Below are 26,198 nucleotides of genomic sequence, written 5' to 3' on the forward strand. Positions count from 1 at the left end.
ATGTGTCGCTTCATGACCACCAGTGTTAAAAACCCTCTGAGCCCAATCATTTTATTGTATCTATAAATCGCAACCTCCGTGCCGTTTTTCCTCTAGTATTGTGTGTGTGTGTGTGTGTGTGTGTGTGTGTGTGTGTGTGTGTGTAGGCCTATGTGTGTGTGCGTGTTGTCGCTCTTTTTGGGATCACCGGCTCCGATCTTGCGGCGATGTGAAAGGGGCACCATGCGGTTGGTGTGGTCGGTTGGTGTGGTCGGTTGGTGTTATCCGCGTTATCCAACGCGTTTACTCGCGTAACGCGAGTAAACGCCAAACCTGACGCTTGATCATTGTGTGGTGGTTCAACGCGTCAACGCGCCAACGCAGCTAGATGAGTCCATGTCCATGCAAGTGAACGGAGCGTTCCCTCTTCGTCATAACTATCAAACCAAACATCCTTCACATTCACCGAGCGAACATTATGAAAGTAAAATGCACATTTCTCGCTAAAAATGTTTCCATAAACGCATTTAATGCTCCCAGGCTGGATGTAGCCTTTGTGGATGAGCAAAAACTTCACAGTTCTCCGTCTGTTGTCTTCTTTGTCCTCATCCTCCTGTCGCTCTCTTGTCCTCTTCCCCTGACTCTCACTGTCTCACAAAGGAGCTGAGCTCACCTGAGGTCTATTTGTAGTGCTAAGGCTCACACTGATTGGTATTCAATTAGCTTTATTTTTTATTTTTCATGTGTGTGAGTCTGTGTTCTTTTCAAATTTTAGTTAGGTTTATAATTTAAAAAGATGTGTTTTGCCCATTGTTGCAGGAGATTTCATTTTTGAACAAAGTGTCTTATGTAAAAAACAGTTAGTGTTTAAGCATTAGGCAAAAATCTGTAAATAAATTGTGCAAATTATATTTGCATTTTTTGTTTAAATATTACTATACAAAAATATAAAAATCTGTAAATGAAGACACAAAAGGCAAAGTTACAACACCAATAATCCCATCTACAGTAATACACAGGACTGTTTGAATAGGATTTAAGTGCATATTCTCCTCTCAAAGTGCACCAGATTCATGCATTCCAATGTAAAGGGTACAAAACAATTTCGGCCGGGGGCATGCCCCGGACCCCCTAGAGGGTTCGGGGCCACACCACCGCTGCTGAAAAAATCCTGCGGGAAACACTGGTTACGGTTGTTGTTTATTTATACTAGCTTTGTTGTTACGGTTGGTTATTTACACTAGCTTTGTTGTTACGGTTGTTGTTTATTTACACTAGCTTTGTTGTTACGGTTGGTTAAGCTTCGTTGTTACGGTTGTTGTTTATTTATACTAGCTTTGTTGTTACGGTTGGTTATTTACACTAGCTTCGTTGTTACGGTTGTTGTTTATTTACACTAGCTTTGTTGTTACGGTTGTTGTTTATTTACACTAGCTTCGTTGTTACGGTTGTTTATTTACACTAGCTTTGTTGTTATGGTTGTTGTTTATTTATACTAGCTTCGTTGTTACGGTTGGTTATTTACACTAGCTTCGTTGTTACGGTTGTTGTTTATTTACACTAGCTTCGTTGTTACGGTTGTTAGGTTACGTTGTTAGACTTTTTACGTAGCATTACGAAATAAAGTCGGTAAAGGCTGATTTTTTTCTTTCCTTACACTAGTTACGTTGTTATGGTTTTGCATATAAAAGTCAGCTAAAGGCGGTTATTGCTTATTCTCTCTAGTTATGTTGTTACGGTTGTTGGATGACATTGTTATGCTTGTTGCATTAAAAAGTCAGCTCAAAGCAGTTGTTACCTTTTTACACTAGTTACGTTGTACGGTTGTTGCATTACGTTGTAGTGCTTGTTACAGAAGCAAGTCCGCTAACAACAGTTGTTATATATTTATGGTAGTTACGTTGTTACATTACAACGTTGTGACTGTAACCAAAACCATGATCTTTTTTTCAAATCTTAACTGAGTAGTTTTGTTGCCTAAACCTTACCAATCATCTCACAATGTTGGCCACGTTGCATTGTGTGTTTCTTCACACTTGGTTCAAGCTGATGTCAAACATGTCAGAAACCTTGACATTCATTGTATCCCACGGTTTGCACATATGTTCAACGCCAACGTTTGGTCTGGTGACTGGGTTGCATATAAGCATGATGCATGAAACTCTAAATCAATCCTCCAGTACAGTAAGTATAGACTCCATCTTGAATTCATGAATAATTCCAGTTTTTTTAGCAGATTCCTTATTAATATTTATCACCTTCATTAATATTGGCATAGCTAGAAGCAATAGTCATTAATCTGAGCAGAAATGTTAAAGAGTTGTTATCCTGAAGGAAATTCTGCATGTTTTCTGTAAAACAGATTGTAAAATATTCGATAAATGCATATGTTAGACTTATTTCACTGTCTTTTTCCTTTTTCTACCTGAGTCATGTTAATACAGCTTCCAAAAATGTGATTGTGTTTGTGTGTATAGGAGCAAACAGCCGTAAAGTGGCTGCATGTAGCGACCCAACAACCGTGACAGGATGTGATTGGAGGAATCCAGATTGACCAAAACAGTGAGATTAAACTGGCCAAGAGAAGAGGACGCACCAATGGAAGGCTTTGAATAATAAAAACACTCTAGGAAAGGGGGGGGAGCCTGCCTTATTCAGAACTCTTTCTAAAAATAGCTCAGCCGCTGTGACATCATCAGTGCTACGCAAATACCGTCCACCTTTTACTTCTTATTGGTGCAGCAAAAAAAGTCTGAGCAATGATACAACAGCACAATACACGCACAAAATACATGCATGTGCACAGAGCAGCACAGATTAAAAAAACGACAGTGTCACAGTACATTTTATATTATTTGTGTTTTTAAAATCAACATAAATAGCTAGGAAATAGGAAACATTTTATATTATAAGACATATTGTATAACCCTTTTTAACAGCAACTTTTTGTGAGCAAAACTCGTGGACTGCCACCTCATTCCTCGACATCACCCAGCATGCAACATTTACACAAGTACTCACTAGTGATGGTGGCGTCTGTGAGTCATGGCAGAGCCGGGGATTTCTGTGTCTGGTCTGTGGGGAGCAGGAGAACAGAAAGCTGAAGCAAACACTGACTGTTACACAGTTAAAGCTCGCACACACACACACACACACACACACACACACACACACGGCTGCTCATTCAAGCTTGGTCACAGTGGAGATGATGGGCTCACATACAGCAGTCTCATGATGTAACCGGCTCCAGCAACACATCTCATTAGCTGCAGCCAAAGCACAAACTCTCTACTGTATCTAACCTACTTAATCTATATTGTACTGTATATATATTAGTTCTACTTAATTATATGGATAAATATATATTAGTGGTTTTGTTTTAAAAAGGGAGTGAAAAAACTTTTTTTCCCAGCTCATTATTATGTTATGTGGAGCTTTAACCGTGTGGTTTCATTGCATTGTTTTTTTATGAATTAATTCCAAAAGAAAACCCAGATTTATAATGCATTAGTACTACACAGTAACAATTTTTTTTAATACACTCTAATTGCAAATATACAAAACAACAATAAACGGCATTTCAATAACTCCTGACCTAGCTCTAACACGTGTGTACATTTGCACGGAGAGGGTGTCGACCAAACAAGGATTATCTCCTCTGTAAAAGAGGCTGACGTGACTTACCATGCTACTGCTCGCCGTACTACTGTACTGAGGAGGGGAAAGGGGATTGGCCGGACGGTCTCTATGGAAACCACAGGCTGTGTTGAGGGCAGGTCCTCAGAGGGAAATGCGTGAGGGAATCAAATCTGCTCCGTGCTTCTCATCCAGAGCGGATGAGTCCTCTGCAGCTAATGGACCACTGTGCAAATGACTCTGCAGGTGCAGGCCTCATCACATTTAATACTGCCACACATGGTAGTAGAGTTTAGTTAGCAGAGACTACATTAAAGAGTAACTAAACCCCAAAACCACTTTTTGCCAGCGAAAACCAATGTATATGAACGTTAATTATTGTTCCTGATACATATTGTGCTATAAATATGCAAAATATGTATCCACTACTGTTTGAAAGCACCTGCCTATTGGCTGATCTGGAGGCAGGTGACGTATATTGAGGCAGCTTTCATCAACAACCAGTGAAGAGTAGCCGGTCAACTAACCTGTAAATCGCTTTCGCTTATCGCGAGCATAAACATAGCTAGCGATGGACATTGGTGATCCCCAGACTTTACCTCTAGCGCCACTAAGAGGTTGACATCTGTAGTTTGAAGTTATACATCTATTTGATGCCTAGACATTCCTATTCCCCTCATGGTGACACTTAACAACTTTGGTGGAGCCCCAGTCTTTCCATCTAGCTCCATGACCAGTTCAATATTTCAGGTCTTCACCAATACCTTGGTTTATGACCAAATCCTTTCAAAACTTAACTTTCCTTCAGCCTCAACTGTCAACTTTGTTAAATGCTAATTAATTAATATAAGCATGCTAATATGCTAAGCTAATGACAAGGATAATAAACATTTCACCAGCTAATCAACTGCATGTTAGCATTCTATTGTGAGCATGTTAGCACGCTGGCTTGTATCTCAAAGCTTACTGTGCTTCATTACAGCCTCACAGAGCTACTAGCGTGGCTACAGACACTTAATCTTGTATCTTTCGCAACACTTTAACTGTCTTGGGGCCCTTTTTGTTGTCGTAACCTCTAGTTTGGGCACAACCATAGGTAGTTCACTTTATCTGCATGCAGGTAAAAATACCCCCAGCTAGCCAGCGGGATCACCAGTGCAAGCATCAGAATCAGAATCAGAAGCTGTTTATTGCCAAGTACGTTACACATAGGAATTTGGCTAGGTGATTAATTGGCGCGTACAGTAAATAACAAAACACAGTGCAATACTAAAGACATAATTTAAAAATAGAAATATGAAAATATACAATAAAATATGTTAAAAAGTAATCAAGAAAACAAACAAGAGTAAGTTAAAACAGGTGATCACTCAGCTACTTCTCACCCATGAACAAAATGCAACAATGTTTTGGGCTAAAACTCCTGTGTATTTATTCTGAACAAACCTAATTGTATTTTAATTACTGATCTGTCCTGAAGTAAAACTGTCCAACTACTGAATGAAGTTAATAATTGTATAGATGTTTTCCTACAGAGATTCAGCTCTCCAGCGACAGACAGTTGTTTTATTTCGTCGAGTAGCAAATACCATCGTCTGACTGTAAAGTAGGGTAACCGTCAACTTAAACAGCAACACACAGGTCAACAGCCCCATATTAAGTGGCAAAGTGCCTCCGCGCCTGTTAATGGACCAGTCTCAGGAGAAAGAACCTGGTGTTACCTTGTCACTTGTTAAAAAAAAGCACCATCAAAGAGGAGCAATTCAGCTGAATGACACTAGTGAGCCCGTCAGGAAAAGAGGGCATTTTCTTAGTTTGCAGTGACCTTTTCTCTCTGGAGTTACGAACGTGTCAAGCAAGCAGATAAGCAGATGCTGGTTTAAGGATGCACCGGCGGCATTTCAACCAGGTACAAGATCGAATTTGAGGAGCCTCCTGGAGGATGTAGGCTCCTAATCAAGGAGATACAAACAAAAACTAGAAATAGGAAGGTGGCAGGCATTGCTGCACCATCGCTCACAGCAGATAACATGTCCTGCCGAATACGCTTTACATGTATCACGCTTGGCCGCATGTCCCTTTTAGGAATACGGCCTGTGCGGAAATGACTGAAACCTCTTTGGCGTGACAAGAAGCGAGGTGGATGGAGGTGCTGAAACATCAATCACAGTCAAGGCCGTAACATCTGTCTTAGCAATAGCAATGGCTGAAAGTTCAATCCCTCCCCTCTCTGGAGAACTAATGACATTCAGACCTACTCTAGAGATCCCCGCCTTGCAGATGCAAGTACACGAGTCCCTCCCACTCGGTGCTCTGTCTAGCCTCAGCGAATGATCCAGATGTTTTCAGTGTGCTCACAGCCAAGGAGAAAATGAACAGGGGGGCGAGCTTGTCAGTTTGATGAATAGTGCTGGAACGGCTGCTGCATGTACTCACTGCATGGTGTACATTTTGATTTGCCAAACCTCTCCCTGGACAGCAGGAGATGAGTAAAAACCCCAAGGGGCCATCATCTTGCTTCTACAATACAAACACCATGCATCTTTAGAGACATACAGAGCGGAGTTGTAATCTCCGTTCTGATTCATCATTAGGAATTATTCTCCGGGGATCCGGAATAGATGGAGGGACTTTAGTGTGCATTAAGCGCCTATGGCTTTCTGCTACGACTGAGAGGAGCCTCGGGACAGTCCTAAGGGAGGTCAGCATCAATAGTCTTGGCTCCGGGAAAAGCTTTCCAGCGCGAGATCCTACCAGTCGCTAAGAGACCAAAGGCACGGCAAAAACTGCTGAGCCTTCAGTCCGCAGCTGTTGTGTTATGACACCAGGATCAAAAAAGACAAGGAAACTGTAACACTTATTTCTTCCAGGATTTATGTGGCCTCCATTTCTACATTTGTCTGATAAATAATGGATGGATCGTGGAATGATTACAAAGAACAACCCAACAGAATGACCACCTAGTCTGAACAATTGACATTAAATTTGCACAAAAAATCTTATTTGTTCATACCTATTTATTCCAGTCTCCCAAAAATGGTGCGGTAATTATTACTGTCAAAAATGCGCATGAAACACCTTTTTGAGGAAGAGGTATTTGTTTTGACCTTGTTTCAGCAACCCATGGACACTGGTTGTGAGCTTGAGCAAATATTTTGATATATATATATATATATATATATCCCGAACTTTGATTCACAGGAGATTACAACATCACTATGCAGCACACGTCTGGAGACGGAAGATGCCTCCGTGTCTCTGTCTCTTTCCGTGAGATTTCCCCACCACCTCTAATCCTTGGGCCGAGTGAGCCTAATGGTAATGTAATAGGCTTATATGGGAGGGGACAAGTTCATGATGAGTTCTGCTGGACATGTCTGCTGGGATAATGTCAAGCAGGTCTGCTTCCGGTCAGTTGGCAGAGTAAACACTTATTCCGTGGAACAGAAAGATTGCAATCTCATTCCAGATTAAAAATGATAAAGCAGAGATGCACAAAACACTTGGAATAAAAGTATCGCCTTTTATTTTCCTCAACTTTTCTTAGCAAAAGGAACTTCGGACCTAGTTTACCACGCAGCATTTGGTACGTTAGAACTATGGGACATTGAGGCTACAGCTATTTGAGAGTACCGATCTCGATACTATACGAATCACGATACGATAAGTAACATGATACGAAGGTAGCTATTCAATATATTGCAATCTTTTAAATCTAATTTTAGAAAAAACTTTCAAAGTATAAAGAACACACCACCATATGCATAAAAGCATGACTAACTTAATATTTGGATGTAATCTACGAATTTAAAATCAATATAGGATTTTTGAGAATCTTTACAGTTTCACAATACACAATATCGCAACACTCAATATTTTCTATGTTTCCTTTTTCCCCACTAAATTAGGAATTTATTCAATCTTCTCAGACAGAGAGGTAGCTGGTGTAGGGTTGGTGGAGGTTTTTTAAAAGATAGGTTCTGTGGAGTCATGTTGCTACGGCACGGATGAAAGGCAGGCATTAGGGCCCAGAAGTGGAGGCTCTTCTGTTTTTTGGAGAAAAAAAGCAAAAAAAAGCCTAGGGCTCCAAACAACAACACAAAAATACATCACTCCAATAACTGCAGTACCCTGCCCGCAGTCGGGAAAAACCCAAGAAGCAGGATGGGAAAAGGGGCTATAAAAGTGGCAATTCAATCACAAGATGGCTCGGTGCGGTACATGATACAGCAGCTTATTGAGCGGGAGTCCTGTGTGACCAAAGCCATTTTGCAGATTGCCTCATCGGTCTGCTAATCACTTGTGTGCAGCAGCAGCAGCAGCAGCAGCAGCAAGGCCAGGAGTGAGTGAGCAGCAGTAATGAACTGTGTGTGAGTGCTGGCGTATGTGAGGGATTGGAGGGAAAAGTTGTCAAAGAGCCACTCCCCCTCTCGTGGTCACTGTCTCCCTCCTCCGGCTGTCCTGCCTCACATCTGCAGCTGAGCCTCATTAGAGCTCCCAAACACAATCTGTTACTACATCAACTCTGTGAGGTGGTAACATGTCGATGTTGTGTTTACAGCTTGTTTCCGCTTTCCCCAAGTTCCCCCCAAAAATAATTAAGACATAAGTAAATAACTAAAAGTTAAAATAATTGGAAATGCTCTTTTCTTATATTTTGTTATTTGGCTTAATATTTCAACCTTTATTTATTTTTTCATTTATTTCCATCAAGATTTCAACATTTATTTCTTTGTTTATTTAATTATTCTCTATATTTTCACATTTTCTATCTACTTATCTATTATTTTTATGTTAATGTTTTGTTTCCAGCCTGTGTCTGCTGTCCCCAAGTGGCAAAAAAGAAATCGTAACCCATAAAATCATAACATATATAATCCAAAATACATATATCTTAAAATTGTATAGATAAATAAAACAGAAATCAATGAGCAAATTAATGAAAAAATATGAAACGCTCATTTGTTATATTTTGATATTTGTCTTTATATTTCCACATTTATCTATTTTTCTAGTAATTTGTCTTTATATTTTCCCATTTTTAATTTACCTTTTGATCTTTTTATATGTCAATGTTGTGTTTGCTTTGTCTTCTGTCCCCAAGTGGTAAAAAAAGCAAAAACCTTGTTGTGCAGTACAATCCATAAAGTCATGAAATATTTGTGAATAATCTTGAATTCTAACCTCCCCATCTGACAAACATTTAGTAATGGCTTCATTAACAGGATTTCTGGCTAATGAAGTCCCCAAAAGTAGATGGCACATTCACACGTTTCATTAACGTCATCAGAAAGCCCAGTGAGGGAAAATTACCAGTGTGACCTGCGTTTTCACTGATATCATCATTTGAGTGAATGGCTACATGATATTTTAATAATGTGTGAGGAAGATTGTGATGCTTTAGACTTGTGTGACCTGGAGACTGTGTGTGTGTGTGTGTGTGTGTGTGTGTGTGTGTGTGTGTGTGTGTGTGTGTGTGTGTGTGTGTGTGTGTGTGTGTGTGTGTGTGTGTTCACATTCTTGAGCCACTGACTGTTTCTGGGCCAACAGAGGGCAGTGTGTTTTCACCCACTGAGGCTGCCCCACATGTCCCAGTAGACCACTGCTTCAGAGCAAAAGGACAGTGTGGACATATCGCTAAAATGGACTTTCATCAAGGTTCACATGAGGCCAGAGGCACACTTGAATAATTCACTGTCAGGTCTCTATGCACGGAGACGACCCCGTCTACAGCTCGGTGCTCCGGAACGGCTGCACTCTCCTCCGATCTCATGCTACAGATCCAAAACTTGGTTGATATTTTTATTGCTTTTCATCCACAGCTTGGGTTCTCACAGACTACCGCCTTGACCTCCAGGCCGGTTGTTTGATTGGAAGCTGCTGACTGTGTGATGTGTGAGTCTGAGCGTGGGACTGGTGTTTTCTGGTCAACAGCAGACACGTTCTCAAGCTCAGAAAATACCGTAACCTCATCTCAGGCAGTGAATATGTAACTATGTATTTGATTTAGGGGCCGCTGTTTGGTGCCTATTATGGGTGAATTATGAGTTAAAGTGTAATCTAATTTGTCAAATTACATATCTAGACCCGAAGCCATATTGGATATATGTTGTGCTATATTTTATCATTACATAAAACATGTTATGGAGTCATAGGAGTGCCATAAAAGTAATACATTTGAAAAAAAGAATATAAATGTGGAATTATATGTATATTACATAAAATTACAAAATATAAAAATTACATTAAAGTATTTATATACAGAAAAAATAAATACACATATATTTATAAATATATAAATAAATTAATACAAAAAGTAAACAAGTACATGTGAAACAAATAAAAATGCTCATTTTGTTATATATTTTATATTTCCACATGTATTTATTATAATATTTATTTCTCTTTATATTTCCTAATTTTTGTAATTACTTATTTATTCTAAACTAATTCCATTTTATACTTGTATCCCTCCACATCTATTTTCTTATTCTTTTACATATTTATTTATTTTTATCCTATGACTCCATATACATATCTGAGTGAGAATGAGTCAGTCCGGGGAAAAGAGGTGCAACAGTTTGATTGAGGAACAAAACAAAGAGGAAGTTGCTTGTTAACACGCTAGATGAGTTCTCTGTTTGGAAAAGGTGTTGTGTTTGGATTGTCACGTAAAGATGGTAAAGTCAAAACTGTTGGCTGTTAATTACCGAGCTGCTAATCACACGCCGCAATGTAAATTACTGCTTCAGATGCGCTTTGAAATGCGTTGGGAGAAAAAGCCCTTGCTAGTTTATTAAATCATCACTGCCAGTAAGCCTTCAGTGGAGCGTGAAAGATCAAATGAACATGAACAGTAATGTATGCCGGGGTAAGACACCACCAGGCGTGCACTCGCAAATTACATTTTTTCAAGGCTGATATTCATGTCATATCACTCTCAGACACATATACTCTCATGTGCAGGTACTTTCACTTTATATGCACACTTTTGATGTAAGATGAGAGCATTTGTTTCAATAAGATTTATATAAAAAATACATCATATTAATATAAAAGTAATGTATGTGAAAAAAAAAGATTAAGGGAAATATATATATTTATATGCAGTGGAGTGATATTACAATTATGATCGAAATAGGATGATTCCTGGAGAGCTGCTCGAGTGTGGATGTATTAGGGGAAAGCACAAGTCCATTTAACTCTAAATGGACCATAATTTACTAAATGAACATCATGCTGTATTGAAGAAGAATTGAAACTAGAGATTGAGACCATAAACTCATGTTTACAATGTTTACTGAGGGAATAAATCAAGTGAGACGTAAAGTCATTTTCTCAGACTTCTATACAATCTGACTTATTTTTGCAATCAGAGGAGTCGCCCCCTGATGGCCAATAGAAAGAATGCAAGTTAAAGGCATATCAGTATTGGCTTCACTTTTTAGAACTGGAGACTAACGCCTGGTATCGAACCAGAGAAACTCACATGCACCCCTCTCCAAACAGGGTTGAGTTCGTCCAACGTGTAAAAAAGGAGTCACATTCACTGACTGGGAGACCGATAGATCGCATGATGTCACACCTGAATTTAAAATTCTTCACTTAAGGCAAAGCTGTACATTATACATTAAAGGCTTATCATTATACGGTATTCTTTCTGAGTGATCCATCTTGATATCATTTGTTTATATTACAATATGAGATTTTTAACAACACAGTTATACAGTCCGAAAATACACTCGCTTTTCTTTAAACATGATTACTAATAGATGCATACTGGAAAGAGATGGCTTTAATGAGATCCCTAACTCACTGAAACTGAGTGGCATGTGCTCGCTTCAACTCTGTTTTTTTGATGAAATCATTTCAAACTAAACTTCCTGCTTTCCTAGAGAAGCTGTCACGAGGCCTTTCGTAGCTTCCGTTAAATTTCACAGTAATGAGCGACATCTCTAGGAGCTGCTGGTCTCAGGCCTGTCGAGCCGCTGCCAACGCCCTCGCCATGTACAACGCTATCGTCACCGCATCCTGTTAATGTCATGGCACAGTCAGACAACAATGTAATGATGATTAAAATCACGCTAATCGAAGCAGCAAATGGCTGCCATTATCGTTACTGTTAATTATCTCCCATTCCGCTCATCGCAGAAAGTGTGACAGGGAGCTGTCGCAGAGTGGAGCATAACCTGGGTCAAAAGAATGGAGGCTGGGACTCTGCAGGGGGCAAATCTGAATATCCTTCTGATTCTCACAGCAGGGCATTTATGGTGATACAACATTGATCTGACTTGACATCTGCATGTCAGGGCTCCATTTGTGTTTGCTAATTTTAAAAAGTGGAGATGCGTTGTGAGTGACATTAAGTTATTTAAGATTTTGCAATATGAAAACAGCTTTATCAGACATTCAGATAGAAGGGGAACAACGGAAGGTGGTGATGCAGGTAAAGAGATATCCATTACTGGTGTTGACGAGAGAAGACAGGGAATGTATTTGTAGCCGTGTTCACAGTGATCAGTCAACAAATTGCATGGGCTTCAGAATTGAATCACAATTGAACAGTTTCCAAGGTCAACTGCAAGAACGACTTCATCTTGAGAGGATCTAATCCAATTTGGCCTTGACCCATGCCCTCGGGCTCTAATGGAGCCTTGGTGAGAGATGGGAGGCCCAGTAATCCTGTCAAACTATCAATCCCGCCTCGGACTCAGGACGCCCCCCTGCCATGTCTTTCCGTGAAAGACCGAGGGTGCTCTGAGAACAAAGAGTAGTCATCTCTTTTATTGCTGATACATCTGACAACAACCCCTCAGCAGCCAGATGAGCCCAGGGAAACAAGATAAGACACTAAATATGCAATAAATACACCAGCTAGACCACTTGTACCAACTGTTTGCTAAACTCCACCCCAAAACAGGGATTGTCCGATCAGAGCAGAGCAACTGTACAGTAGGTTTAGCAGGCTTGTAAAGCTTTGGATTTCTCCTCGTACTGAAATGGTATATACAGTAAGAGCAATACTCTGTTTACAAAGTAGAGTTTCAGGTTTCGACAGCACTTTTATTTTCTATTTACAACCCTATCATCGGTGGTTAGGCTTATGGGTGCGCCGCCCCATGACACTTCACGCTACCATCACACTACTAATTGAAGTTGACAAAAGAGGTCCGCTGAAAAAAAGAGACTTCTTATTTTGTGTTGATTGGCAATTGGCAAACCAGCACAACGGTTCGTGTGAAATCTTACGAAAAGTTACCCCAAATTTTTCGTGCGTTTCCCTACTAAAGGCAGCATCACGTGTCAAACTCGCCTAACATTTTCTCCAAAAGGCAAGGGGCATGTCATCAGCCAACTACATTATTATGTCAGGTGATAGGTTGGTATAAAAAAATACCGGTTAAGGACTGGCACATCCACCCTGTTCATTCTTTAATTTTGGGAAGTATTAACTCCAGCAACTGCGACCAAACTTGGGTTAGAAAGTGTTACATTTGCCAACTCATCAGTTATTCACTCATCCTCAGCTATGTTGGAACAAATACATTTTTTTACAGTTTTATTTGGAATACTGTACTTACACTAGGGCTTACAAGCTATACCCTACAATGCAATAATATATGCAATACTGCTTCTTTATTTCCATGTCTTCAAAATGGATTATCAGCTAGTGGGGATGTTGACTTTTATGACCAGCCAATGGATTATCAGCTAGTGGGGATGTTGACTTTTAGGGAAATGTAGCTTTGGCCCCACTGTGGTAGCATTTAAATATTTTTTGTAGGCATCGTGTGCAAACTCCTTGTTATAAGTTATCAGCTGGAAATATAAAATGGTCAATTGTAGAGTATTCAACCAAGTCAAAGAGTTTTAGCTCGAGTATTAGCATTCACTAGCTAGCTACAAATTATAAAATCTGCTAGAGTTGGTCTTCATTCAAGCGCACAAAATCCACTGTTTGTGAGAAATGAGAAGCACACTTTTGTTTTACTTCAATGGGAAATCAAGGACTCATTGTTTCAAAGATTACAGTGAACTTCGAGTGGTAAATCTGCCACCGTTATCACTGTAAACCGCTTAGTGCTGTGCCAGAACCCAAAGCTAGTCATTTGCTATCCGCTCACAATAAAATATATTACCAGTATTACTGTGTCCTTGGAATCGGCATGTAATGTAGGAATTATAAAACACTCAAGGATACTTTTAAAAAAACGGATTCAGTAGAAGCCCCTGAGCTTCCATTCCATGTGGGCTGAATCTTAACTCAACAACAAAAAGAGGTCACACTGTGTGCATAACATTTCAGCTAATGTGGATCAAAACAAGTGATTTAGAAGTAGGCTAATGAATGCAGAACATTATAAAACGGTTTTCTCTTTTTCCTCTCCTCTCACGTTACTATAGCACAGATGTCGGAGCTGTTCTCGGAGTGAACCAAAACACAAAATCATTTTGGTTTCTTCCTCTCCGCTCAAACCGACACACCCATTGATTTATCTACTCTGGCTCATTATTAAGTCTATGCACTGCTAAACAAGACAATAAACAGTGTTCTAAATCTTCGGGTGACTTCTGCATTCTCCTCCTGCACACTTCTGCAGCTCTGAGGGATCATGCAAAGTAGCACCGGTAAAACACGGAGTCAAGAGATAATGCAATCATAAAAGACATGGTGACACTTTTAATGAAGAGGACGGACACTTTGCAGAATAGAACCAGATTGCTTCTATTATCTGACTGACCATTCAAAACATGCAGACAAGCAAGGTATGTAATAATCATATTAACTCTCCTTGAATACCAGACTAAACCTGCCCACAGCACGAACTGGGAAGAGGTCAAAGGTCATCAAACAGAAATCACAGCATGGCCAGATAAAGATCAAGGACACTGACGTCCAATGCCATCTTTGAGCAGAGACAATCGTTACGGTCTCTCTCAACTACCGCCAATAACCTGATAACAACTATCCCATCTCCATGACAACTCAATAACACCATTCACTCAGGAAGGTCAGGTGATGTGATTGACAGCTTCAAAGACAACAAGCAAGTTGAATTGAATGACACCTCTGTGGTTAGGGCTATGTTTAGCCAAGTAAAACTCAGCTTAGGTAATCGGAAAGAAACAAAACTTTTGGTAAGATATTGCATCGTTATAAGGTCCGCCCTTGAAGTGCAACAGCCTGAGCCGGGTCACCACAATGGAGCCAGGTATCTGGAAAATGTGACATCTATATTTTTTAAAGGTGAACTCTGATTTACACATCTAAATCTTTTTCCAGGTGTTCGGAAATTCGACTGCATGTGTAAAAAAGCCTTTTTAGCCTTTCAGGGGCTGAAGCACAGTCCTCATTCTCTGCCTGAGGCTACTGGATCAAAATGCTACTTTAGCCGCTACTAGCATAGCATACCAGAGTCTCCGACCAAGACCGGTAACAGGCAGATTTGGTAATGTAGATGGCAGGTTCTGACAAGAAAGCTGAATAAATGATTGCCCTTTTTTGTTTTGAACTATCTGATAGTTGGACAACGTTAATAGTGCGATGATAAATCAGTGGAGTCGTTTTTAAATCAGCCCACAAAGTTCAGACTTTTTTCTCCAGTATTGGTAAATGAACGTGCGTTATATACAGGCGGCCTTTTTATGGCCTTATATTGCATTTTCTCTAATGTCCATCAGGGGGCGACCCCCTGGTTGTATAGAAGTCTATGAGGAAATGACTCTACTTCTCACTTGATTTATTCCCTCAGTAAACATTGTAAACATGAGTTATGGTCTCAATCTCTAGTTTCAAGTCTTCTTCAATACAGAATGATGTTCATTTAGTAAATCATTTTAGATTAAAATAGATTAGTCTAGTCAAGGTAGCTTTAGGGCGGGGCTACCTTGTGATTGACAGGTTGCTACCAGAGCCGTTTACAGCGTCTCTACTACGGCGTGGAAAATGCTAAATGGACCTGAACTTGTATAGTGGCTTTCTAGTCTTTATACTACTCACAGTGCTATAACACTACATGTCATTCACCAAATTCACACCCATTCATACACTGACGAGAGGGGCTGCCATGCAAGGTGCCACCTGTCTATCAGGACTAACGCAGCCTTTCGGGGGCAACTTGGAGTTGCCCAAAGAACACATTGACTTGTGTTTTCTGATGAAAAAGGACCGGTCTACGCTCTACAACTGGCTGTGGGTGTCACTCCTCAGCAGTCCGAGCACAGTCATTTTCATTCACTGCAAAATGTGAGACCAAAATGCTGGACTCGAGGCTTCAAAATTGCAGTCAACATACCAATGGGTTTAACGACTACCTCCACTTCCTATATATGGCCTATGGGTTTATCAGACGTCTGGCACCAAGCATCACTACTGTTCAATATTGAAAAAGAGGTGATCTGGCTAACGACTATGGATTTTCTTCCCGTTTGACTCTAGCACTGGAATGCGCTCACTCTTCCTGCAAGTCTCGAGAGTCTAGAGAGCATCTTACCCCTGAGAGAGCAACGGACTGTGTGTGGTAACATCGTGTTAATATCCCCACAAACACACACAGTATAGTTACTGTACACACCCACACACTGAGCTCCTCAGCCTCACAGCTGTGCCTCTCTGGATGGACGCTTCACACTTAATGCTGCTGAACCAAGTCAGCTGCTCTCAAGCTCACTGCAGCCTGTCAGGAGACGGTTAGAGGAACTTAAAAATGTGCTGTTCCTTTTCAGAAGACGATTATCCGAGCCCGCCTTTTTTATTTACTTTTGCGATGCCTGACAACATCTTAACGCTGACACTTTGTCCCTCTTTCATTTGGTAAATCCAAGAAGGGATTACACATGTGGTTATTGAATCAGAGTGACACGGCAATCCAATTTTTGGTTGCGGTGATGAATGGATCTGCTTTATGCTGTCGCTGTGCAAATGACTCTACGGATCTATCATCCCCTGCATTCAATGGATAAAAGTAGAGCAAATGAGAGCCTAGATGTTGGAGGGAAAGAAGAGGAAGGAGGCAGATAAAGAGAGCATTGCAGCACTTCCAGCAGCAGCAGTGCAGCAGCAGTTGAGCAGAACTGATCACATCTCACTTTTAATTTGTAGGGAACATGAAAACCAGCTGTCAGATTGCTGGCAGGACTTTTTCGCTTGAACTTGGCACTTAGAAGTGACACTTTCACTTTAAACATCAGGTTGTATTAAAATTTTGCACTCAACCTGTTAAAAGACAAATATATACACCTATAAGATGGTAATGTAACATCTTACCAGGGAGCTAGTAAAACAGTATAATGATTTAAGGGTGTAGGTTTGGATTTCATTCTTAATATAAACAGTTGTGTGTCTGTACACTTGCTTATGTATTTTCTATGCTATACACACACATGCATAAACACATAGAACTTGATACTGCTGAGATTTAAATCACTGCTGAGAGTCAATGACCCTTTCAAATGCAGACGGTTCTGCCGAGTGAAGCAAATGCGAAAGGGTTTTAAAACTTGCATTCTCTCTAATGTCCATCAGGGGGCGACTTTCCTCTAGAAATGAGAAAATTACTTCTCTCTTGATTTATTCCCTCAGTAAACATTGTAAACATGAGTTTATGGTCTCAATCTCTAGTTTCAAGTTTTCTTTAATACAGTATGATGTTCATTTAGTAAATTATGGTCCATTTAGAGTCAACTAGACCATAAAGTGGAGTATGCTTTGGGGCTGGCTTGCTTTAGCAAATTTTGCACGTAAAAAAATTCCATTTCATAATGGCCAGTTCAATAATAACTCTACTCAAGATCTATTTGTGAAAAAAGGAAGGGATGCAGTTGGCTAGTTAATTATCTCTGGCACAAATATGTTCTTATACATGACTAGAGGTCTTTCGTATCTTTAACATTAACCTTAATTTCTTGTTGTGTTTTTGGTTTGTTTATCAGCAGGAACACTGAAAAAATGATATAGTAGTAATAGTAAAATAGTACTTGGTGTAAGGATGTAGCATTGGCCAACAAAGAACCATCACATTTTGGAGCGGAAACACCACAGGCGAAAATACTAAAATTATTCTCACTTTCGTTAACATTGCCAAATAGGACATGGTCTTGGCAGAGGTCTGCATTGTCCATTCTCCAGACTGCCTAAACAAGTAAATCCAGCAGAGACAGGGGAAGATTAGTATTCATGTGGAGTCATGTCTCTGTCCACCTGATGAATGTTAGTCCAATATTTGTTTTCCAGCTCAAGCTGCTGGATTGCCTTTAAATAAGCAGCTTGTTCTCCATTTCGACTTAAAAGGTGATGAAATGTAAATGTGGTGCTCACAACTTGTTTTCGCTACCCCCAAGTGGCCCAAAAATACTGTTATGGCAGGTTTAATTCTGTAAAGTTTACCTGGCTTAAACTATTAAGACTAATTGCATCAATTTCCCTTTATGTATCTACAGTACGTGTTGCAGCTAACAATGCGTAACATAGCCTTACAGTTGCAGATTTTAGGTGTTGTATCAATCAAATCTCACTTGCCAGTAAAATAGCCCACTTTTATGACAAACCCGGCAACTCTGCATACATAACTGGCTAATCAAATGGTTTTTTGAGCACCCTAAAATTCATAAATCAGGAAAAAATAAAAGTCCTGGATTATAGCAGAGATTAAAGCAAAGGAGAAGTAAAGCATGTCTTTAGAAAGAGAAACAAGCGGAAGAGAATTAAAGCTGCAGGCATGACACAGGACTCTTATCTGGGTCTGGAGAAAAAATGTAAAATAGAGATGAGCATCCATTTCTTCAGTGTGGTTGAAAATTAAAGAGCAGCCGCTGCTCCTCGGGGCTCTGCCAGCCTGCCTGGTCTGAGCCCACCTCTGGCTGCTTGTGGAAATGATCCACAGCAATAAGACTGTACTCTTTAGCTCATGAAGAACTAATTTTCTTGAAAAGTACAGTCTGACTGGCACTTTCACTTACGCCCTGCTTCCACTCAACTTCATTTTCTCCGTCCCCATCCTTGAGCTCTCAAACTGCCTTAAACACTTCTCTTCTGTAACCATGGTTACAACTGATCAAATATCCCAGAATGGGGGTGATGGGGGTTTTAAATCACCCTCAGCACTAGCGCTTCAGGCGTTTGGAAGACAGAGAAGATGTTCCCATTTCATGTTAGAGCCCAGACTAAGACTACACTTTTTGTATTACACAGCTTGGACGCGGCTTGTGTTTACAAGCCCATGCAGCTTATGCTTGAATGTGACAATTGTTAAAACATTACTGACATGTGCTTTATCTTTACAGCAATACAACATTAGGTCACAGCAAAACAGTTCATGCAAAGAAGAAAAACACAGCCTTTATTTGTCAGCTTATAATAACCTACATTGCAATTCACTTCAGTCTACAGTGATCCATAGGGTCGGTCCATGAATGATTAAAACGCAGACAAATATAGGAACACTGCATTACAGCGTGGACACTATTCAGTGTATACGGCTTATACAAAAAAAATAAACTTTGAGTGTTGGGGGCATCCCCAAATGGAGACAATTATCAAATAATAACACTCATTTTCAGATCTTACATCTCCAAGATCTAATTTGCTGCTTTGCTAGGCTGTAACAGTAAGATATGAATCGGCACCATTTTTTTTATTGGAATCAAAAGGACACTTTTTTTATTATATCAGCAAACAGAAAGAATATCAGTGAAGCTCAAGGCTGGAGATAAATGAATACATTTAGAGAAGTTTGAGAAACAAAATGCAAACCACAGACGGCCAGAAAGCACGAGGAACATCCATTACCAGCTCTATTCACTGTAACCTTGATGTGGCTGCAGCCTCATTACCATGCTGGCCTTCTCACATAAGCCAACCTCATGTATTGACAAAGAGGAGAATAAGAGCTGTCCGTTGCATATTGTATACTGCAGTTATATGTGCCCTGCTTCAGCAGAACAATTACCAGGGTTTGCGTCTGGCTGGGAGTAAAGAGAAGATGTTTACAAGCCAACTTGACAAAGGAGTAAGAGTTTAATTTGTGAGAATATATTACCTTAACCCTTGATTTGGCTTTTCAGCAGCATGTTAACAGGATGGATGAGTATTGCTGCTATCTGATTGTAGTCACGGATCATCAAATTATATGCTTCTTTTTTTTTAAAGCTGTTTGTAGGGATGTTAATAATTTATTTACCGTCAACCGACGAGTATTTTAACCGATAAATGCTAATCAGTTAAACAGTTAAAAGAAATAGTAAAAAATAAAAAAGTGAGTGGGTGGTTTGTCACTGAAAGGCCTTTTATATGCCGTTTTGTGTCTGTTGTTTTTCCCAGTAGACTGTCAAACATTCTGTTCCTTTGTACAAGAGTCCATTAAACCAAGTGCAAACCCCTGATGTATCAACGATGACATGCAAATTCCTGGAAGGAAAGCGTGACTAGCGAGAGGGCCTGTGGACAGAGAGTGCAGCCGACATGTAACGCTGCATTGGTCAGTCATTAGCTGATTACAACTGCACCAGATAATCTGATGCCATGCTAGGCCACCACCCCCCTTTGGCATGAACTAACCTCCAGAGTTGTGGCAGAGAAGGCGGATCGATCGGATCTCGCACACACAATCGCACTGATTACGAAGGGAAACGCTGTCAAAAGGCACACCAGTGTAAAACACGGCGAATCTGTTCTCGAGACGCACCGCTGAAGCCGATCCGACCGTGGCATCCTGCTGTGTGTGTATACATGGCTGTGAGCCCTTTCTGCGTGAGTAGGAGGGTGGGTGTGTGTGTGTGTGTGTGTCTGTGTGTGTTTGTGTTGTTTTTCCCTCAGGCACCGGAGGGGTGAACCATCAATCTATCAATTACAGCTGGATGCAGCCCCTTTCTCTCCTCCCCCGAGGGCACAGCGAGGCACACTTTACGGAGATCAGCTCCCCCTTCTCCTAAGAGATCTGAGGTGGAGACGGCGTGCAGAGTTCCTGCTTTATAAAACGCTACCCAGTAGAGCGCCCAATGCTGCATTTATATGGCACATCAATATCTTGCCCCTCTGAACCCCAAAACACGCGGACGGGATTAAAAAGCATGTTTTCTTTAAACAATCAACAGAACTACAACGTTTATCGTAGCCAGAAAGTGTTAAAACGCCATTGTCGTCAGATTTTGCTCATTCCGACAGTCCTCGAACACATTGTGTGCAACTAACGCTTCCATCTGAAAAAAGCAGCCAAAACAAAGCTTAGAATTGTGATATTTCACCAAAAACATTTTATTCTATATGTCTCATTTAAAATCTCGCCCCGGATAAATATTTTGCTTTAACCAGACCAGCCATAAGAAACTTTAAATTCTGAGCTCCTCAGCACAGCTAGGAAGCCATGATTGATTCACCTGAGACCAACAGTCATGTGACAAAAACTCTGTGAAACTTAAACTAAACTGAAGGCTGCTGAACAAGGAGAGGAGAGGCTGTAAGGAAGGTTGTAAATATGCAAATAGTTAAATGTACAGTTTCTTTTTGCCAAGATTGGAAACACTTTTGGGCACTTGGAGAAATTTGGGATGTATAGATTCCAATGTTTTCCAATTTTTGTAGTAAGAATTCATCTTGCGTTGTTTTATTAATGATTTATGGCATGGTAACTGTGTTACACTGCACAAAAGACAATTTTGAGTTCTCTCTACTAGTAGTCATGATTGTGCTGTTTCCATAGAGGTGCAGGACTTTTATGTTGAAAAGTGAAAAACAAGGCCACAGAAAGTAAAATGTGACAGGAGTGAAAAATGCCCCCAAAACTGCTTGGCGTTCACCTAAAGCAGCTGATCAGCACCAATCACAATAAGTTATTAGCCGTGTAGCCAAAACATTAAGCGCCCTTCTTCGTTCTCTCTTCCCCTCCGAGATAACTGCACGTCTTTTGTTGGGGGAACAAAGTGTTGTTTAAATAAGACATCACAACGCTCCATAAGCTTACAATACAAGTTAGGACCTCAGTGATTTGTTTTTTCCCCCAAAACAGTGTGGAAGAATCAGAAGCAAGGATCTGAATGTTAATTCTAAGCTAAGATTCTTCATGATTTTCCACTTTGTGGGAACATTCCTCCTGCGGGCCAGTTGAGCATCCCTGTCACTGATACTGATAGAGATGCGCTGGCTGCCTCCCAGTCAGCTGTCTCTCACCCCAGCCCCTCTCGTCATCCACGTGGCTGGAGGAAGACGCGCCATTCATTCATCCCCCCTTTGTTAGAGTCTACGCCCCCTTGCAAGGCGGCATGTGTTAAAAAAATAAATAATAATCCAGTCATTGAAGTGAGCAAGAGAGAAAGTGAGAGAGAGAGAAAGGGGAGAGGTGGCATCCCTCCAGCTCCGGAAAAAATTATGTAACATGCAGAGAAGTAGATTTTGCTATTGTGCAACGTCACGGGGTAAAATCCACTGCTCGTGGTAATCACTTTCATTCTAACAAGGCAGGAAAGGACTCGGGGTTCACATTTGCAAGGGAATTATTTCTTTCATAATCTGCCATGACGTGCAAACCGCTTTTCTTTATGCACAGTGTAACATAACAGACTTTATAGGACCAAGGGGAGGGGTGCTGAAATGGAAGTAGCTTCAGGGACAGCCCAAAAAAGGACAGAAGGTCTGAAGCTTGGTAAGAAATATGACTGTTCTAACACCCGGAAAATGAAAAACGACAGCTGGAGACAGAGGTGGATAAAGTCGTTTGGCCTCGCAGCAAAAGGTCATTTGGGCAAGAGGATCTTGTCTAATGTTAGATTTCATATTCAGAATCGTGTTTGGGTAGTGGAGAGAAAGAACCCAGATGAGATCAAAGAATTTAATTCACAATGTGCCGCGGTGTGTTAAATTGCTCCCATGTCAGAATAAAACAGCCCTTCACACTGCAACACCCGCCCTTGTCATAAGGGGAGGCTCGCACTGAACCCTGGATGTTTTCCGTCAGGAGGAGGGACGTGTGTTTATGTGTGTGTATGTGTGTTAGGGCCTACAGCTATGTGTGTGTGAAGGGGTGGGGTTGGGAGTAAAGCTGTTTCAGGAACTGTGGCAAACCCTTCCCTCCCCCTTATAAACAATCCATCACTAATTACTTTTCAACACAAAGCAGACGACATCAACAACACGCATAGCTCCGTGATGCCAAAATGCATTTGTAGCTGAGGTAGATCTCTGCTGGTGTGGCTTAAAGTGCGGTGCCCGAGCACTAGGGCTGTAAAGTCCTAGTCGACTGGTCGACTTATTGGTCGATACGTTCTGGGTCGACCAAAATTCGGATTGGTCGATTTTTTGCCGTGTTAATTTCATAAAGTCGTCATCAGGAGGAAAGTACCAAGTGCTAATGGGGGTGTTTTCAGAGCCCTGTTTCACAGAAAACAGCCTGTCTTCAGAGAACACCCCCCTTGTTTTCACTATTTTGGATTAGCCCAACCCACTAGAGACAGGTAGATTGAAGAAGGTCCATGTTATTCAACGTCCGGTGGTTTAATTGCTGAATATTTATTTTTATTTTGAGCGTTTCATTTAAGTTTCATTTGAGTCCTCCTCCTCTACCATCCATGTCAAAGACATCGGCAGTGTGGCAGAATTTTTCCAAAATAGATGGCGGGAAAAAAGTCGAATGTAAAATTTGCAAACAACAGTTTGCATATCACAGCTCGACTACAAACATGGCGTATCATCTAAAAACGGTAATATTTCAATATTATAGCCTATTAATATCATATTAAACATATTTCAATATTTTAGTCTAATAATCTTTTATTCGTTTTATAACTGCAGGCGCACCCGCCCGCAACAACGGCAGGATCCCTCCGATACACCCAGACCACGCTGGATGTTAAGCCTCCTCTATCATCCAAACGCAAACATGATATCACAGAAGGAATTGTCAATTTTATTGCTCAGGATATGAGGCCCATTGGTGTCGTGGAAGGCCAAGGTTTTAAGAACCTGTTAAAAGTTTTGGAACCTGGATATTCAGTGCCAGCGCGCCAGACAATCATGCATGCACTAACCGCAAAATACGAGGGACTCAAAGAGAAAGTTTCAGAGTTAATACAACACAGCGAGGCACTGAGCTTGACCACAGATATGTGGACGTCTCTTCGAATGGAGTCATATATGACAGTGACTGCCCATTTCATTGATGGAGACTGGAAAGCACAGAGTCTTGTGCTTGAGACAAAACAAATAGAAGAGGCGCACACAGGAAGAAACATCGCTGCGCGACTATCTGAAGTTGCTGATGCCTTTAAAATTCCAGAAGAAAAGAGAGTGTCTGTTGTATGTGACAACGCGGCTAATATGGCACTCTGTGTGGAAACACTAAAGGAGTCACATGAATGGTTGGAGATGCAGGGCGTCAGGTGCGCCGGGCACACTTTGCAGCTCTGTATTAATGCTGCGCTCAAACAAGAGCCAATTTGTCGCGCCGTGGCTGCAGCACGTCATCTTGTGACACATTTTAAAAAGGGGCACAAAGCAAAAACTGGGCTAAAACAGAAGCAGGAGCAGCAAAATGTCCCTCAGCATGAACTTATTCAGGATGTGTCCACACGTTGGAACTCAACATTTTCAATGTTGGAGCGACTGCTGGAGCAACGCTGGCCCATTACCGCAGTGCTGTCTGACCCAAACTTTACCAACAAGAGCGAGAGCAGTACACTGGACCTCACTACAACACACTGGAATGCGGAAGAGGAACTTCTGAACGCATTTTCTCCAAGGCAGGATTTATTGTCAACAAATCAAGAAGCTGTCTCCTTCCAAAGAACATGGATATGCTTGTGTTTCTCGCACACAACACAAAAAAGTGTGGATAGTTTGTGGACAGTGGACACTGATTGTACTCTCTGTGAGTGAGTAGCCATTTGTTTATTTCATTGTTTTTACATTATTTCGTTTTGGACATTAATAACATTTCAATAGCTTTGCACATTTATTTGATAAATACTTGTAGATTTGGGCATTTTATTTATTTATTTTTGTATTTGTTCTGAGTGAGCCTTCCTTGTTATTGTTATGCACTTTATTTCGTTTCAGTTTATTGCTAAATAACGAACTTTTATGGTTCCCTTTTATTATTGTGCACATTTATTTCTATTTATGGGATTTGTTTTTTTTTGCCTAATGCGCAATTGCGCCGTGCCCACTGTTTGTAGGCTATTGTTTTGAGCCTTTGCTTTATTTTTGGTACATGATCTGGGATGTTTAATAAAGATAATTTTCCCTGAATTGCCTTTTGTGTTTAATTGCCTTCTTGTGCTGATATCAGTATATATTTTCGGTAATCATGGGCTATTATATTGCGCAGATGCACGTTGTGCCCTACCGAGCACAACGTAGGTTTTTTATAATAGGTGCAGACCGACCTTTTGTCACAAAGGGCAGACAGCGGAGCAGCATCGGTAATAACATTAACCCTGGATTAACTAATGAACATATCCACATTGATTTACCTTCACGCCGGCTGCCTCCCTCGGCTGCTCCGAGGGCACCAATCAAGCTTTTTATTTGTTCATATACTCTGCCTCAAAAACACCTGCTGCCACCTCAGGCATCTGCCTTCAGATGAGCAGGCAGCCTGCTGTGTCTGAATGGTAAGAATGGAGAAGGATGTGCAGTTTTACTTATCCTTGGCAGCATGCAGTAGCAAATGTATTTCTCATCCACAGCCAAATTATTACGTAACTTTGAGAATATAGTAGAAAATCTATATCATTTTAAGAATCCTAATTAAATGAATTATATTATTTCACAATTGACACGTAAAAGATGAATTAATGTGAACTCTTCTCCATATGAATCTCTTTAGTTTGATGTATGTTTGATTTCATCCCACAATGACCTTCAGGTGAAACTGATGAAATTACAACTTTCAGGTTCATCACTTAATGCATTGGGCCAAAAAGTGCTTTTTCCAATAGACTTACATTAGGAAAAAAAACATCTGTAAATCAGCAAATTTTTAAGTAAATCAACTTTTCAGTAATAACACTTAAATTGTGCTTGCTTATTTGAATAGTTCCTAATCCTAAAAGTTTGTAAAATGTACTAAGGTCTGTCCTGTTTGTAGGCTAAATTGTTGATAGGTGGCTTACAGCTAACGTTTGCACTGTTGGAAACATTATTGATAGCTAGCTTATGACTAACATCTGTGTAGTTGGTACCGTGTTGAAAGTTAACCGAGAGCTAAAGTCTGTACTTTGGATAAATGGTTGCTAGTTAGCTTACTATTTATGTTTGTAATGTTTGTACATTATTGATAGTTACCCTAAAGCCAACATCTGTACCGTTGGTACATTGTTGATAGTTAGCTTACCGCTAACATCTGTAACATTGGTACATTGTTGCTAGCAAGCTTACCGCTTACGTCAGTGCAATTGGTATGTTATTGATGGTTAGTCTAAAGCCCACATCTCTTCTGTAGGTAGATTGTTGAAAGTTAGCTTACAGCTAACTTCTGTGCAGGTGATACATTGTTGATAGTTAGCTAACAGCTAATGTCTGTATTGTAGGCACATGCTTAATCAGGCATGCAAACTTATCAGGGGTGAAAATGGTGAAAACAATGCAAACCAGT

At 40.5% G+C, this 26,198-nt stretch overlaps 1 protein-coding gene across 1 annotated transcript in view; it reads right to left on the reverse strand.

Moving 5' to 3' along the window:
- The window catches only part of iqsec1b (IQ motif and Sec7 domain ArfGEF 1b), a 196,421-nt gene that overhangs the window by 88,832 nt on the left and 81,391 nt on the right, over window positions 1–26,198 (reverse strand). Inside the window, 1 exon segment of the mRNA XM_054616294.1 lies at window positions 3,001–3,054. Within this exon segment, the coding sequence (XP_054472269.1) occupies window positions 3,001–3,054 (54 nt within the window).

This window comes from Anoplopoma fimbria, chromosome 17, assembly GCF_027596085.1.
Source record: "Anoplopoma fimbria isolate UVic2021 breed Golden Eagle Sablefish chromosome 17, Afim_UVic_2022, whole genome shotgun sequence".
Lineage (NCBI taxonomy): Eukaryota > Metazoa > Chordata > Actinopteri > Perciformes > Anoplopomatidae > Anoplopoma > Anoplopoma fimbria.